This window comes from Nelumbo lutea, chromosome 5 (assembly GCF_056320005.1).
Source record: "Nelumbo lutea isolate HS-2025 chromosome 5, American lotus-T2T, whole genome shotgun sequence".
NCBI classification, from domain to species: Eukaryota; Viridiplantae; Streptophyta; class Magnoliopsida; order Proteales; family Nelumbonaceae; genus Nelumbo; species Nelumbo lutea.
The window spans coordinates 8,142,427-8,156,314 of record NC_142688.1 but is presented as its reverse complement, the minus strand read 5'-3'; the positions used below and the strand labels follow the sequence as shown (position 1 = coordinate 8,156,314).

Below are 13,888 nucleotides of genomic sequence, written 5' to 3'. Positions count from 1 at the left end.
CTTTAATACAGAAGGGGCCTATTCTGATACAAGCCCAATTTACTGTATCAATTGGCTTACCAAACCGGGCTTGGGATTATTTATAATTACGCGCTACCCATAGTAGTGAAACATCAAGCCCATCCTAGTCCGAGATGAGTTGAATTTGATTCCCTGAAAAACATCTAAGAATTCCAACATATTTCATGGGGCAAGGTTTTGTCAGATCCAACTGCCTTATCTAGACGAAAAGGAAAAGAAAAAGAAGTTTTTATGATGTTTGATGGCAATTTTTTGGCCAGTGTACTTCAACCATGAGGGGCATCGGCAACTGAGTAATACCCCCCAGTTCTCTGAATGTGATACCCGATATGTTTCGAGCCCCATACGATTTCGGATCTGCTGATCACAATGCATTTACCGGTGACGATCATCCAGTCGTACGTTGAGAATATCGGTGACCACAACACTATCTATGTTTTATATGTGCGGCTAGGTGAAAGTGGGCAGGAATGTATTGTGATCAGCAGATCCGGATGCGCCCCGGATGGCCAGCCAAAACTTTAGCCCATATCAAGGTCCAACAACTAGGCCTGTAAATGGATTGAATTCAAATCGAATCAGGTTAGATTTGAATTCGAAATCGATTATAGCTACTGATATTCGAATTCGATTCAATATCCGATGGATATCAAATACATCAATTCGAATTTGATTTTGATTATTGAATCGAATATTCAATTCAATTCGAATTCGACTGAATGCGATGGATTCCCACTTGTAAGACTATAATCACCTTGAGAAAAGAGAGATGAGACAGCGGCAAGCGTGTGTTCCCAACGGTGTGAATGCGATGGGCTCCCACCAACAGTCGTGGGTTGCTACACAAAGCCGATGATGCTGGACGGTTGAGGCCTAAGGGTTGCTTGGGCTTGAGCAGCGGCGAACAGGCAATTGGGTGAAAGAGATCTTGAGCTCTGAGCTTGAGCTATGATCAGTGACCAGTGCTTGACCGCTATCACTGGCAATGCCATCGATGATATAGTATTTGATCGGACGATGAGGGGAAAGATCAACGATGAGCGACGAGAGACCAGTTGCTCTAAGGCTAAGAGGAAAGACGAGACATGAGATGAGTGACAATGGCGTTCGAACTCCGACGAAAGGCAGGTGGTTGGCTGGACGATGAGGGGGTGACTGGTGATGGATCAATGGTGGTTGCTCTGGCGGCAACCGGCGATGACAAAGGGAGTGACGGACGAAGGGTTTGGGTTTTCTAGGGTTTTGAGAGGCAAAATGAAAGAGTTCGAACTAATGTTATTTTTCATTTTCTTTTTTTTTTAACTTTTATATTATATAATATAATATATAATATATATAATCAGTTAGATATTTATCCGTAGGACAAGTGTATATCCGAATTCGGTCCGATAATTTATTTGGTTAAAAAATAGTATCCAAATTCGTCCAAATATTTTATTCGAATTATCCGAATTCGATTCAATTAAACTAAATCTCGAATTGAAATTCAGATTTTCAAATACCGTTTAGAGGCCTACCAGCAACCCGGGACCATATAATATTACCCCTGATTGAAATATGACGGGACATACTTGACCAACCAACCAAGTTTATGAATTTATCCCTTACCGAAGTGGCCATGGGCCTTTATCCTTGGTCCAGCCGCTGTAAAGCTTGGGCCAGCCCTGTAAGGCTGGAAAGCCCGCCGGTTGCCTCCCAATTACTCTTATCCTCGTCAAGTCTCATCATGGAGAAAGCTTCCAATAACAGCAAGAGTAGTAAATTCATCGCTTTCTCTACAACTTTTGTGTACATGGACATTAACCTATCATCTTCGTTTGTCCCCACAAAAACACAAACCCAGATCCTAGAAATGGCTAAATCCAGCAACAAAAGGAAATCCAAAGATCTAGGCACACTTCCACCATTTGGAAGGTTTTGATTGCAGTGTGTCTTCCCTAACCATCTTGGCGGCGTTGCCATTCACATTTCCTTCCCACCTCCCCTTCGTCTGGGATGTTTCCACCAAAAACCCTCATGTTCTCTCTCTCTTGAAGACAAGGCCAGAGATATTAACGAAGCTAAAAGGTTGAAAGTGGTTGGAGCAGGGGAGTTTTGGAACACCACAGATGTTGGGGGTGGAGCGGAATGGAGGAAAAATAGAAGGGAGGAGAGAGAAAGGGAGAGGAAGGGAGTAAAGGACGACCATTGGATTGGTTCAGTTGTCCCTTGTTTAACAACAATGGAGATGAAAGAAAAATGGGAATTGATTCAGCGTGTATTTTGTTTTGTGGGTGTTTCATGATAGGCATTTCTCAGAACGTCATCATATTATTGCCAAATCAACGTTTAGTTCATCGTTTTGATCTATACGGATAGATACTTACAAAAACTGGCCTTGATTTATGTTTGCACCTACCGTTAGAGGAATCTTTATTTCAATGCTTCTCCAAATGGTTAAACGTTTACTTACTATTCTATTGATCTAGCGCCTATTTATTATCAATGGTTGACATTATTACTTTTCTTGGTTTTGAAGACAAATCAAATACAAACATTTAGTTGATAAATGAAAGCTCTACCAAACACATACACAATCTGCTCGTTGCGGTTGGAGGACTGCAGCCATTAAATCATGTATCGGCATTAGATTTGAAATGATTTATTTGAACTGAAATAACTGAATGCAAGTCTTGTATAGCCATTGGAGAGAATGCAAGTACATAACTGAACTAAATTATTTATTTTCATAGACCATGAATAGTTTCAGCCTTCTACCCAACAAAAAGAAAAAGAATAGTTTCAGAAAAAAGGATCTTAGTAGTTCAGTATTTTTATGACAACTTTTTGCCGTTAATATCAATAAAAATATTATTTTTTTACCGAAATGATATATCTTTTTATGAAATTTTCAAATAAGGGCATTCGTCTTCCTCCTCTTTATTTGGGTGGCTTCTCTGATAACATTTGTCCATCCTGCCGCTTTCGTTTGTAATAAAATCTCTGAAACAAGCACCCAATTAGAGGGTACCGTGATTTTGCTTTCGCCCAAGTCGAGTGACGACCTCTCAGCAATACCAGTAATATAACAAGGGTTTCTAGCCGTCTTTTGCCCTTATTATCAATAAAAAGTGTAAAATACAAAAACCTACCCTCAAATTTCTAACAATCATTAAAACCTCTCCTATAATTTTACTTTAACAAAATTTTCCCTTAAATTTTTTAAAAGATTCAACAAACATCTCCCTTCCATCGTTGATCCAAACAGAAAACGTTAAACCCATGCATCAAATGTTTTTAAATACCCATTTTACTCTTTTAAATTAGTTTATATATTTCTTGTCTTTTGGCACGACTAGTGCTGGCCTCACTCAGCTTTTCTTGCTCCCCATCACCACCTTCAATTCCGACCACTCTGGGGCCCTTGATCTGGTCCAGGGACAGCTTGGACAAGGAGATTGTAAGGACGTCATCCTCTAGCTTGGCCTTCACCAACTCTAAACATTTTCTGTTAGCTGGAACTACCTCTAGAACTTGTGAAGATGTACAATTATAAGAGTTTTCTGTCATGAATTGTCGGAAGTGCCTCCAGAACTTGCGAAGATCTGCAATTGTAAAAGTTTTCTGTCACGAACTGCTGGAACTACCTCCAGATACACATGTGGCTTTAAGAAATTGACGGTAACAGCCAATTTCGGTGAAGTTTGATAAACAATCCTAGCAAACTACAGGTTCCGCCGAACACTGATCGCTTCCAATGAAAATGAATTCAATGAACCTTGAAGAGAAAAAGAGATGAGCCTCTTGCGACGATTAGCCGATGACTATTCTTTATGTTCTCTCTCACTCATGGCCTTTACGTTATTATCGTTGAAAATTTGAGTGTCCTTGGTAAAAGCGCTAATTCGATGTCCATAGAGACCAGAAATCAAGGCGGAACCCCAAATTTTCCAAAAATATTTCAGACGAATTCTAAGATCAATTTATCTTTTCTCCTACATGAGACACCCAATTCCTTATTGTCCAATCATCCATTTTTTCTGTTCAATGTCTTCTTCTTTACTCTTTGATGGAGCGCAATCCGGCCGGTCTTAGCTGTCAATAAACTCGCCTCTGGGCTGGAGCGTCGGGGAGCCTAAAACGGGAAAGATGAAGAACTCCTGGGGGAACCCGGTGGGATAGCTCCGAAGCTCAAGTTAGTAATCTCTCAAAGGCAAAGTGTAGACCAGATAGCGCAAAATTCACATACTTTGTTTGTTGGGGGCAGGGGGCTTTTATAATCACTTCGCGCACTCGCTCCGAGGCCCTTGTTAGGTCGGGTATGATTACCCTTGCGTCTGTCAATTCGACCGTCGTCCTTTCTGCTGGGACGGAACCGTCATTGCCTAACCGTCTCTCTAACTGGAGATGGCGGTGTCAGGAGGCGGTGGCAGGTGGCCGTTTAGAGTGCGGCCGTCAAGCGTCAGATCCCAAGTCAGTCACGTGCGGCGCCCTCGGGTAAAGACATCCTCAGTGTCAGGCATAGTACGGTTTGTTTGGTTTTGGTGCCATGAAGGTGATATGGTGGAGTGGTAAGCGAGGCGAAGTCTTGAGTTCGGAGGTATGTATAGGGCAGGTCAGTTCGGCGAGGGGTATCCCGAGCTGTTACAAGGCAGGCCAGTTCGGCGAGATGCATACCGAACTGTTACAAGGCAGGCCAGTTCGGCGAGGTGCATCCCGAACTGTTACAAGGTAGGCCAGTTCGGTGAAGTGTATCCCGAGCTGTTACAAGGCAGGCCAGTTCGGCGAGGGGTATCCCGAGCTGTTACAAGGCAGGCCAGTTCGGATTACTTTCTGGTATGGGGCAAAGGTGAGTTTGGGCCCCTAGTAGGGAGTTCGGACCGTTGCTTTCTCCCCTTGGTGCTTGCGCCTTAGGCTTGCTTTTATGCCGAGCTGTTGCTTTTGCCACGTGTCGCATAATTGTGAGGTCGGGCCAAATCTTTATTCATCACTCTTCTTTGGCATTTTCAACCCCAAAGAGTTATTTGAACAGATGTTCCTCTCTATCAGTCAAAGATTTTGCTTCAAACGTTCTTATTTCCCCTAACAATGGTTCATCTATGGATTCTACCCGGTGGTCGGACACAAACCATACAACTTCTCAATCTGGTACACCAACTTAATGGTGTATGGATGGCCAATCGAGACAGACCCGTCAATGGTCATCGATCCAAAGTCTCGCTGCATAGGGATGGGAAAATGGTGCTTACCGATGCTTACGACTTAATTGTCTGGTCCATTAACACATCCGATGTTGATGTTTACCGATTCCCGGTACCCGTCCAATGATGATACTAAGAATTTCGTTCAGCAACAGGAACTGCACTCTAATTTCTCGTGCATTACAGGAGGAAGCATGGTGGAGAGGCATGGGAATAAAATAAAAGAAAAAGAAATGCTAAAGAGGGGGAGATGAAAATAAAAAGAAACGTAAAGTTAATGAAAGAAAAAGGTAAGAGGGAGTCTAGAAATTCAGACCTAGTCGACGGATGAAAACAGAGGATTGATTGGTAGTAGCAAAGAGGTGGATCGCTTCAGGTTACAAATGGAAGGAATTGAGGGAAGAAGAAAAAGAGGGGAGAGAGAGAATATTTGAGAAAATGGGGACTATAGTTGCAGTAGTGGTATGAGATGGTCATAGTAAATCAGCCACTACTGCTATTCAAATAGATGAAATTGGTAATCGAGGTAACCGAGAGGGTGTTTGCAGTGATAGAAGACGATGGGGGATGAGGAGTAAGGGAAGAGATTAATTAAGAAAGAGAGAGAGAATGAAAATGAGAGGAGAAAGGATGGCCGGAGGTGGAGATTGAATTCAATTGCGGTCGTTGTGTGTTTTAGTCAAGAATAGGGGAACGATGAATAGTGTTATTTCGTGTTGGTAGAGAGAGAGAGAGAGGAAACTTAATGAAGAGGGAAGGCTGAAAGAGGGAGTGAACCGCGATTGTGTTATGAGGAAGAAGATGAACAGTGTTTGGATTATGAAATTGTTAATGCAGGGGTATTTTAGTAAAAATAAAGCATATTAATTCGTAAAAGGGTATAATAGGTATTTTGGAAAAATTGATCATTACTTTAACGTTTTTCGTCTTCATCATTGACGAAAAGGAGGTATTTGTCAAATTTTTCAAAAATAGAAGGGAGATTTTTATTACAATAAAACTATAAGGGAAGTTTTTATGATTGTCAGAAACTTCAGGGTTATCCCAATAAAAATAACATTTTTATATAATCACCGTAATGAATATGTTTTTTTTTTTTGAAAAATATCAAATAAAGGCATTCTTCTTCCTTCTCTGTATTTGGGTGACTTCTCTGTTAACATTCATCCATCTTGCCGCTTTTGTCTGTAATAAAATCTCCAAAACAAGCACCCAATTAGAGGGTACCACGATTGCCGCTTTCGTCTAAGTCTAGTGACGACCTCTCAACCGGACCAGGAATGTAATAACGACTGTCCACAGCCGAGCAAGTCTCTCAGGATGTCGGTGAAGGGTTCACCATGACAATTGTCCATCTTACACCGAAATGGCATACCACGATTGTTTGCATTAGGGATTCCGTGAGGAGGTCCATGTACCGGTCCAAGAGACAATAGTGGTTTCTGTGGAAGGAGATCAAGCACCCAACAGTGACATTGCCCTTGTTTGATATTTTCCCAAAAATAGACACCTCTTTTGGTTATTATATAAAAGTTGTATTTTTTTATTAATATTAAAGGCAAAAAGTTGCTATTATATGCTATTAACCCTTTAATATATAGGGTAATTATAGGAATTTGGCTCTTAGTTATTCAATAGTCTGTAAAACCAATAATAATGTTCAATGCCAATAATAAATTCATGGGTCCCATTGTAAAAGGTACAAATATTTTATTATTGGCGTAGGACCTTATTATTAATTTTACAGCCCACTCAACAGCCCAAGCGTCATCTTAGGAGTAGTGACACCTAATGGCCTGAAATTTCAACAACATTTTAGTAATTTGAACTTTTAGAAATATATACTTGAGTTTAATACGCTAAAATTAACATTACAATGAGCATAAAATTATAAAAATGTTAATATTTAGATTCACTCTTTTTTTACTATTTTCTTATTCCATTCAAATGCTTTATTCTTTGTTTAAAATAAATATAAAAATAGTTTCATATAGAAAAAAAGAGTGAAATAAAAGGTTATTAAGAAAAAGAAAATCTAAACATAGTATTTTTATAACTTTGCCCTCATTGTAATTAGAGTTGAACTCAAGTACATATTTTTAAAAGTTCAGACTTGAGAGCATTAAAATGTTTCAACTACCTTCAAAGTACAAGGTAATTATTTGTAAATTGTAATTTATCCTAATATATAAGAAGAGGGAATGCATGGGACACGCGTTCAAAATTAGTAGGAAAAAGACAGGCAATCAGCATGTGGATATAGTTTACATCATGATCACAGTTTAATTAAGCACATTTTTTTAAGATTTTAATATTAAATTCTGATCTTACCTTTTTCTTGATTTGAAAATTTGAAGTACAACCAACATATGTGACTCACCAATTCGGCAAAGTTTATCCATGATTTAATACAGTCAAATGTGTTAGTGATGAGTGAGGAAAAGCCCCCAGATGGGTGGCCACCGGCCACGTGCTTAGTATATAGAGGACAAAAGAGTTGGTTAGATTTTTAATGCTCAAACAAATATAATAGAAATATAGGGTTTAGCTTGTATATCTTACTAGAGAGTAGACTATTATTATTATTATTATTTTTTTTTTTATTATAATGCAGAATTATAGAAGACACAAGCATTTCAGTGAGTAAAGTTTAGATAAAAAGTATAATTAAGTAAAGTACCTTCTCCATCTTGTTGATCCTGTACACGATCAGCTTCAGCCTTCAGCTCTACCTATATAACATTCCTTTACTCATCATCCTATTCCTATACTGCTAAGCCATTGCTGTACATAAGAAGGAAACACAGAGTAGTTCCTGCGCTGTGTATGAATTAATAAATGCTTTGGAACCGGGGTGATGAAGCTTCCTGGTCTAATTAATTGTTATCAGGCCGCCCCTGATGGATGTGTGGTGTGGCATCCCTACGGCTTAAAGTGAAATTGATCTTTAATCAGATATGGTCGGTCGATTTCTCATTTAAGTATGATAAATACTTTAGATGCTCATGGCCTTATGCAATTTTTTCTCAGAAAAAAAAAAAAAAAAAAAAAAGAATCTGTGTGTGTGGGTGGGGGGGAGGCCAAGGTAAAAAGATTGTTTCTTTTGGTTAACAGAGCAGGTAAAACAGTGAATCAAAAACATACGATTGGTCCTAATTAATTTAAGAAAAGGAAGGCTTTTACTTTTCAAAGGAATACAGAGAATCTCTCTCCCACTCTTCTTTATCAATCAATTTTTGGACGACGAAAAAGCCAAAGAATTAAGGATCTGAGATTTGATTCGATTAACAACTACGCAGTTGTACATTTTGATGTATTAATTTCTTAACAAGTGGCAATGGGACGTGGATCATTCTAAAATTTGTATAGTAAGTATTCTTCAACTATACAAATATATATTATTAAAATTGAAAGAGCATGTTGGGAGCTGATCATTGGTGGTTTGGTGCAACTATTTCCCCCACGTCCCTATATTTTTTATTTTCCCTTTTATAAACTAGCAAGTAGTAGCAGGTATATGGCCTAGTTGGTCCATAACCTTTAATTTGCCTCTCACTTATCCACTTCCCCCCACACAAAAATTAATTTGAGTGAGAGAGAGAGAATAGCCATTTTAATTTTCAGATTAATCCGAGGAAGAGAGCGGATGAGTGCATAGATAACAACAGGGGGCCACACATTTTCACCGTTTGGATTGTCACGTCAGACCATATTTGGCGAATAAGGCAATGTTTGAAAATCAGACGTCACGACAGAAGCTATTAGCTGTATTATATGCTCAAAAAAAAAAAAAAAACCTTAGGCAAGTAGCTAGTAAAAATGTCCACAATCGTTTCGTTTTGGATTTGGATATTTATCTATGTTATATGTATCATTCATTCGTTGCTTCAAACAAAAGAAATTCAACTCCTAACTTTGTAGCTTTTTCTATTTTGGCACCATCAATGATATATAGATGATATATATTATATAGAACTTGAGGCTTGAGGGATCATGCATTATTCAACCCCACAGTACTCCCAGTATACATTATATATGGATCGATTAGCTAGCGAATCCATCTCCATTAAATCTCAATAATTACAAAATTGGAAGCCATGGGTTCAAGTTGAAAACAACAGTGATCATAAAAGGGATTGAAATGGCGTATTACGTACATAATTCAATAGTTAGCTAATAATTCAAAAACAAAAGCTGCATCTGGACCACAACACGACGACTTTCGTCTCTTAAGTCTTGTCTAGCTGTGACTGAAAGGCGAAACCTATAACCTGTCTTCCTCGCATTGATTATATATGAATCCAAACTGTTCTTGACGTTAGCTCTCGCTCTCTTTCTCAAAATTACTTATGCTCTACTTCCACCATAATCAAAACCACTATATATGACTATGTCCAACTCTAGTGGATCACAACTATAGACGGTCTTGCTGCTGACTCGTTTCGTTCATTCGGACTTTAATCCACGACGTTGATTTCCTCTTGGTCCCACCACCACGGCTCGGTCAGTGGGGCGACTCCTCAATGTTACTGTACAGTTTAAATTTGGATGCTCACATTTAAATTTTTGGGAAAATGACCGATATACCCCGTGTCAGAATTATAGGTTTAATGTACGATTGGAGTAGGTGTCAGCTGATTCACGGGCGGGTGAATAGAGTGTAGCTATCGGTCCATTTGAACTGGAGTGTAAATCACAAATTTGCATTGTACAAGTCCATACTTTTCCGAATTTTTAAAGATATTTGTCTGGACTATATATATATATATATATATATATATATATATATATAATTTAGCCTGGACGTAACGCACGTCGTGTTTCTTTTACATTTATTACATTTGAGTTATATTCGATCTGGGTTTCTGAAGCCCACAGGAAGTTGCGTCCCTTATCTTGTTCTAATCTTCCTCTTCTCCCTCTCTCTCCCCGGAACCAGGTGACAAGTAATTAACTATTGTCGCAACCCGGCTTCAATTCGGTTCGGTCGGGCTCAGAATCAGGTATACGTACTTGTGTGTATATGGTACTTAGCCCGAGCTATGATCAACGACCAATTTTAAACTGGATTAGATTCAGGTTATTGTTGTCCAAGAACAAGAGGAATCGATCCGACCCGACATTTACCAGCGCTAGTAGCATATTCTGGAATCAACGATCGTATACGACGAGAGCAGGTAGAGAGAGAGAGAGAGAGAGAATAAGGGGGCGGCCATGAACTGAAGCCGTCGTCGATGCCGCCATCAAACTTCAAGGTCCACGAGTTAAATTCCCTCCTCAAAATCAACTTTCATGGCTGTAAAAAAGATTCTAGCCAACTGACGCATGATCCATTTCCTCTCTCTATATATATTCCTTCTTCGACCTTCTATCAAAGCCACTCACTCCTCTCTGTCTGTCTCTTCTTTCCTCTTTAGCTTACAGAGACATTTGCTTGATTGTTCGAATTGATTGAGTGGACGATGGCAGGCTTCAAATTCAATGCTCGAGTGGTCGTATGGGCACTCGTGCTTAACCTGTGCCTGTTCCCCCAAATGGGATCAGCACAACTTAGACAGAACTACTATGCCAATATCTGCCCCAATGTGGAAAACATCGTAAGAAACGTAGTAAGGCAGAAGTTTCAACAGACTTTTGTCACCGTCCCTGCGACTCTGCGTCTCTTCTTTCACGATTGCTTTGTTCAGGTCAGAAGAATGAAATTTCATGGTTCAATTTAGTCGTTTATATCACTGATGATTAATTATCTCTAACCTTGATCATTATTTATAGGGTTGTGATGCTTCAGTTATAATCGCGTCTACACCAAACAACAAAGCAGAGAAGGACCACCCAGATAATCTGTCGCTGGCCGGAGACGGGTTCGACACCGTAATCAAGGCCAAGGCAGCCGTGGACGCTGTTCCTAGTTGCAGGAATAAGGTGTCCTGCGCAGACATCCTTACCATGGCCACCCGTGATGTCATTGCTCTGGTACCTACTTTTTTTTTTTATTATTTCAAATTTCCTTTTGATTTCCTCTCTTCAATCCATCGCCATCCGAGATGAGATGAAAGGGTGTGTGTTTTCATGTTTTGGAGTATAATATTGATTATTCAATTGATTAATTACGCCCACGCTGCCACGCAGTCGGGTGGACCTTCTTACGCAGTGGAGTTGGGAAGATTCGACGGCCTGAGCTCAACCGCCAGTAGTGTGACCGGGAAGCTGCCACAACCGACATTCAATCTTAATCAGCTGAGCTCCCTGTTTGCTTCCCATGGACTGACTCAGACGGACATGATCGCTCTCTCAGGTAACTAAATATTGAAAATGACAGGACCGTGCAACCCAATACCACGTTGCATGCTTTAATCAATTCAACAAGTCAGATTGTCGAACCATAAAAGTAATTATGGAATTGTCAAAATTCCTTTCTAAGGCCCCGTTTGATTTGCGGGAATAGAGGTGTGGAATGGAACCGGAATAGGTTAGGCGGAATCATAATCAGGAATGGCATTCCTCATTTGAGGAAATGGTTATTCCCTGTTCATCCTTTGGAAATTAAATTTCATTCATGCTTATTTTAATTCTCATTTTTTTCTGTTTGAATCAGAATATAGGAATGGACCATTCTGATTTTGATTTTGAAAGATTTTGAAGCCGTCGGAATCGGAATTGGAATGGTCCATTCTCATAGTTTGTTTAGTTCAACCAAACAGGAATGGGAACGGGATTCGAATTCCGTCCAACCAAACAGTTGGAATCGATTCCAAACCCCTATTCTTATAAACCAAACGGACTCTTCGATGCCGATTCCGATTCCGATTCCAACTATGAACTAAACACACCCGAAATTAGAAAGTTAAAACCAGAGGCTAAAATCAGCCCCCTACAGCACATTCACACCATGTATTGGTAGCATCTCCCGATGATTATATCATCGTTCTGAATATTATCATCGAGAGATGTTTCCAATACATGGCGGAGATGTGTTGTGGGACGTTGTGGGGGGCTTATTTGAATCCAAAACCAAAGGCCAGAGTACTAAACCAGTTTATGTCATTGGTCAACTCCACTCCTAAGTGCTGATTAGTTCATAACGAGGTTTAACTTCAATAAAAGCAATAGTAGTGTAATGTTAACAATTCTTTTCCTTTGTTGCTTTTTGATGTGGTGGAATAGTGGGCCAGTTGGGATTTTCCTGCCAACAGAACACATTCCGACCCCTACCAACTATATCTACTACCGCATAGTGAGACCATCTCTAACGAGTCCGGATCTATTCCTTATGGAGCCCGCGTCACACCCATCTCACAGCATGTTTTAACGCGCTGTATGAGGAATAAATTCCGATTTATCTCTTGACATGTGCAGTGTCCAATTATGTTGTTAGACTGTTGGAATGTATTTTACAGTCAGGTGATCGGAAAACTAGTATTACTAACGAGTAATGAGTAATGACTAAGGTTGTTGGTAATTTTGTCGCAGCGGCGCACACACTGGGCTTTTCTCACTGTGGTAAGTTCGCAAACAGGATATACAACTTCAGTGCACGGAGCGTGGTGGACCCTACACTTAATAGGGCGTACGCTTCACAGCTGCAAACAATGTGCCCCAGGAATGTGGACCCAAGGATAGCCATCAATATGGATCCAAACACTCCCAGGATCTTCGACAACGTCTACTACAAGAACCTTCAACAAGGCAAGGGACTATTCACCTCGGATCAGGTCCTCTTCTCGGACCCTAGGTCCAGGCCCACGGTGAATGCCTGGGCCAGTAACTCGGCCGCCTTTCAACAAGCTTTTGTCACAGCCATTAACAAACTGGGTCGGGTTGGTGTCAAGACCAGAGGCAATGGGAACATCAGACGCGACTGCGCGGCTTTCAATTGAGGAAAGAGCATTTTTGGATGGATCGGGTAGAGGAATAACAAAGTATGATCGATCGGACCGACCATTTTGTGACCCAATAAAATAGTGTTAGAAGTTGCTCCTTAATTGTATGAATTGTTGTTTTCGTTTTTTTTCCTTTTAAGAAATAGAGGAAGAAAGAATAAAAAGAAAAGCAGTTTTATATTGAAATATTTTTGCTTTTTTATTTGGATTGATGATCATGTCCTACCCAATAATTCAGGCGGCTCTGTTTATATAAAAAAAAGGTGCGCCTGATGCTTGCTCCATCTTTGTTTTAATTTGATACCTCCTGTGAAACCAAATAATGTAGGGGCATGTTGACATGATTGCCTTCTTTTTCTCACTTTACTTTCTGCTTTTCTTCTTTGATCATTTTCTCTCTTTCTGTGTGGAGAAGGTGGAATCCAACTGGTATGGTGGGATGGCTTAATTTGATTGAAAAGGAGAAAGGAAAATATTATTTGGACTTAACAATAACACTAGCATAGTGTCAAGTGACTATTTTCCGTATACACATGACACTATGTAACTTAAAAATTTTAAAATCCAATACTACCCTGATCCCTTTACTCTGGACCGATAGTCCCTACAATCCGGAGAGTTTCTTTGGGATCTTGCCAGAAAGCTCATTTCAGTTAAAAGTCGCCGGGAAAATATTGGTAAAGTTGCAGGTTCCGGCTAGATTCCGGCAAATTTGAGTGGCGAATTCGAAAATGCAAGAGATTTCATTGGTTGATGAAGGGATCAACAATAATAACACCAATAACGGCAACAAGAAGAAGAAGAAGA

General features: G+C 40.0%; 1 protein-coding gene across 2 annotated transcripts; it reads left to right on the top strand.

Moving 5' to 3' along the window:
* Nucleotides 1-10,015: 10,015 nt before the first annotated feature.
* LOC148850156 (peroxidase 73-like) lies at nt 10,016-13,442 on the top strand. Of its 2 annotated transcripts, XM_088944504.1 has the most exons (6): nt 10,016-10,204; nt 10,281-10,456; nt 10,619-10,888; nt 10,974-11,174; nt 11,331-11,496; nt 12,672-13,442. In XM_088944504.1, exons 3-6 carry the CDS (start codon nt 10,664-10,666, stop codon nt 13,076-13,078), a joined length of 999 nt encoding a protein of 332 aa, XP_088800630.1. In that variant the 5' UTR covers nt 10,016-10,204; nt 10,281-10,456; nt 10,619-10,663; the 3' UTR covers nt 13,079-13,442. The 2 variants fall into 2 exon arrangements, with proteins under 2 accessions (XP_088800630.1, XP_088800629.1); XM_088944503.1 differs by lacking the exons at nt 10,016-10,204; nt 10,281-10,456 and having other exon boundaries at nt 10,557-10,888.
* The last annotated feature ends 446 nt before the right edge of the window (nt 13,443-13,888 follow it).

What these genes read in the sequence shown, in the direction of transcription:
- LOC148850156 (XM_088944504.1), top strand. Translation starts at nt 10,664, where the DNA reads ATGGCAGGCTTCAAATTCAATGCTCGAGTGGTCGTATGGGCACTCGTG. An exon ending in CCCGTGATGTCATTGCTCTG is followed by an intron (nt 11,175 to 11,330) that starts GTACCTACTTTT and finishes GCTGCCACGCAG; the next exon opens with TCGGGTGGACCTTCTTACGC. An exon ending in GGACATGATCGCTCTCTCAG is followed by an intron (nt 11,497 to 12,671) that starts GTAACTAAATAT and finishes ATTTTGTCGCAG; the next exon opens with CGGCGCACACACTGGGCTTT.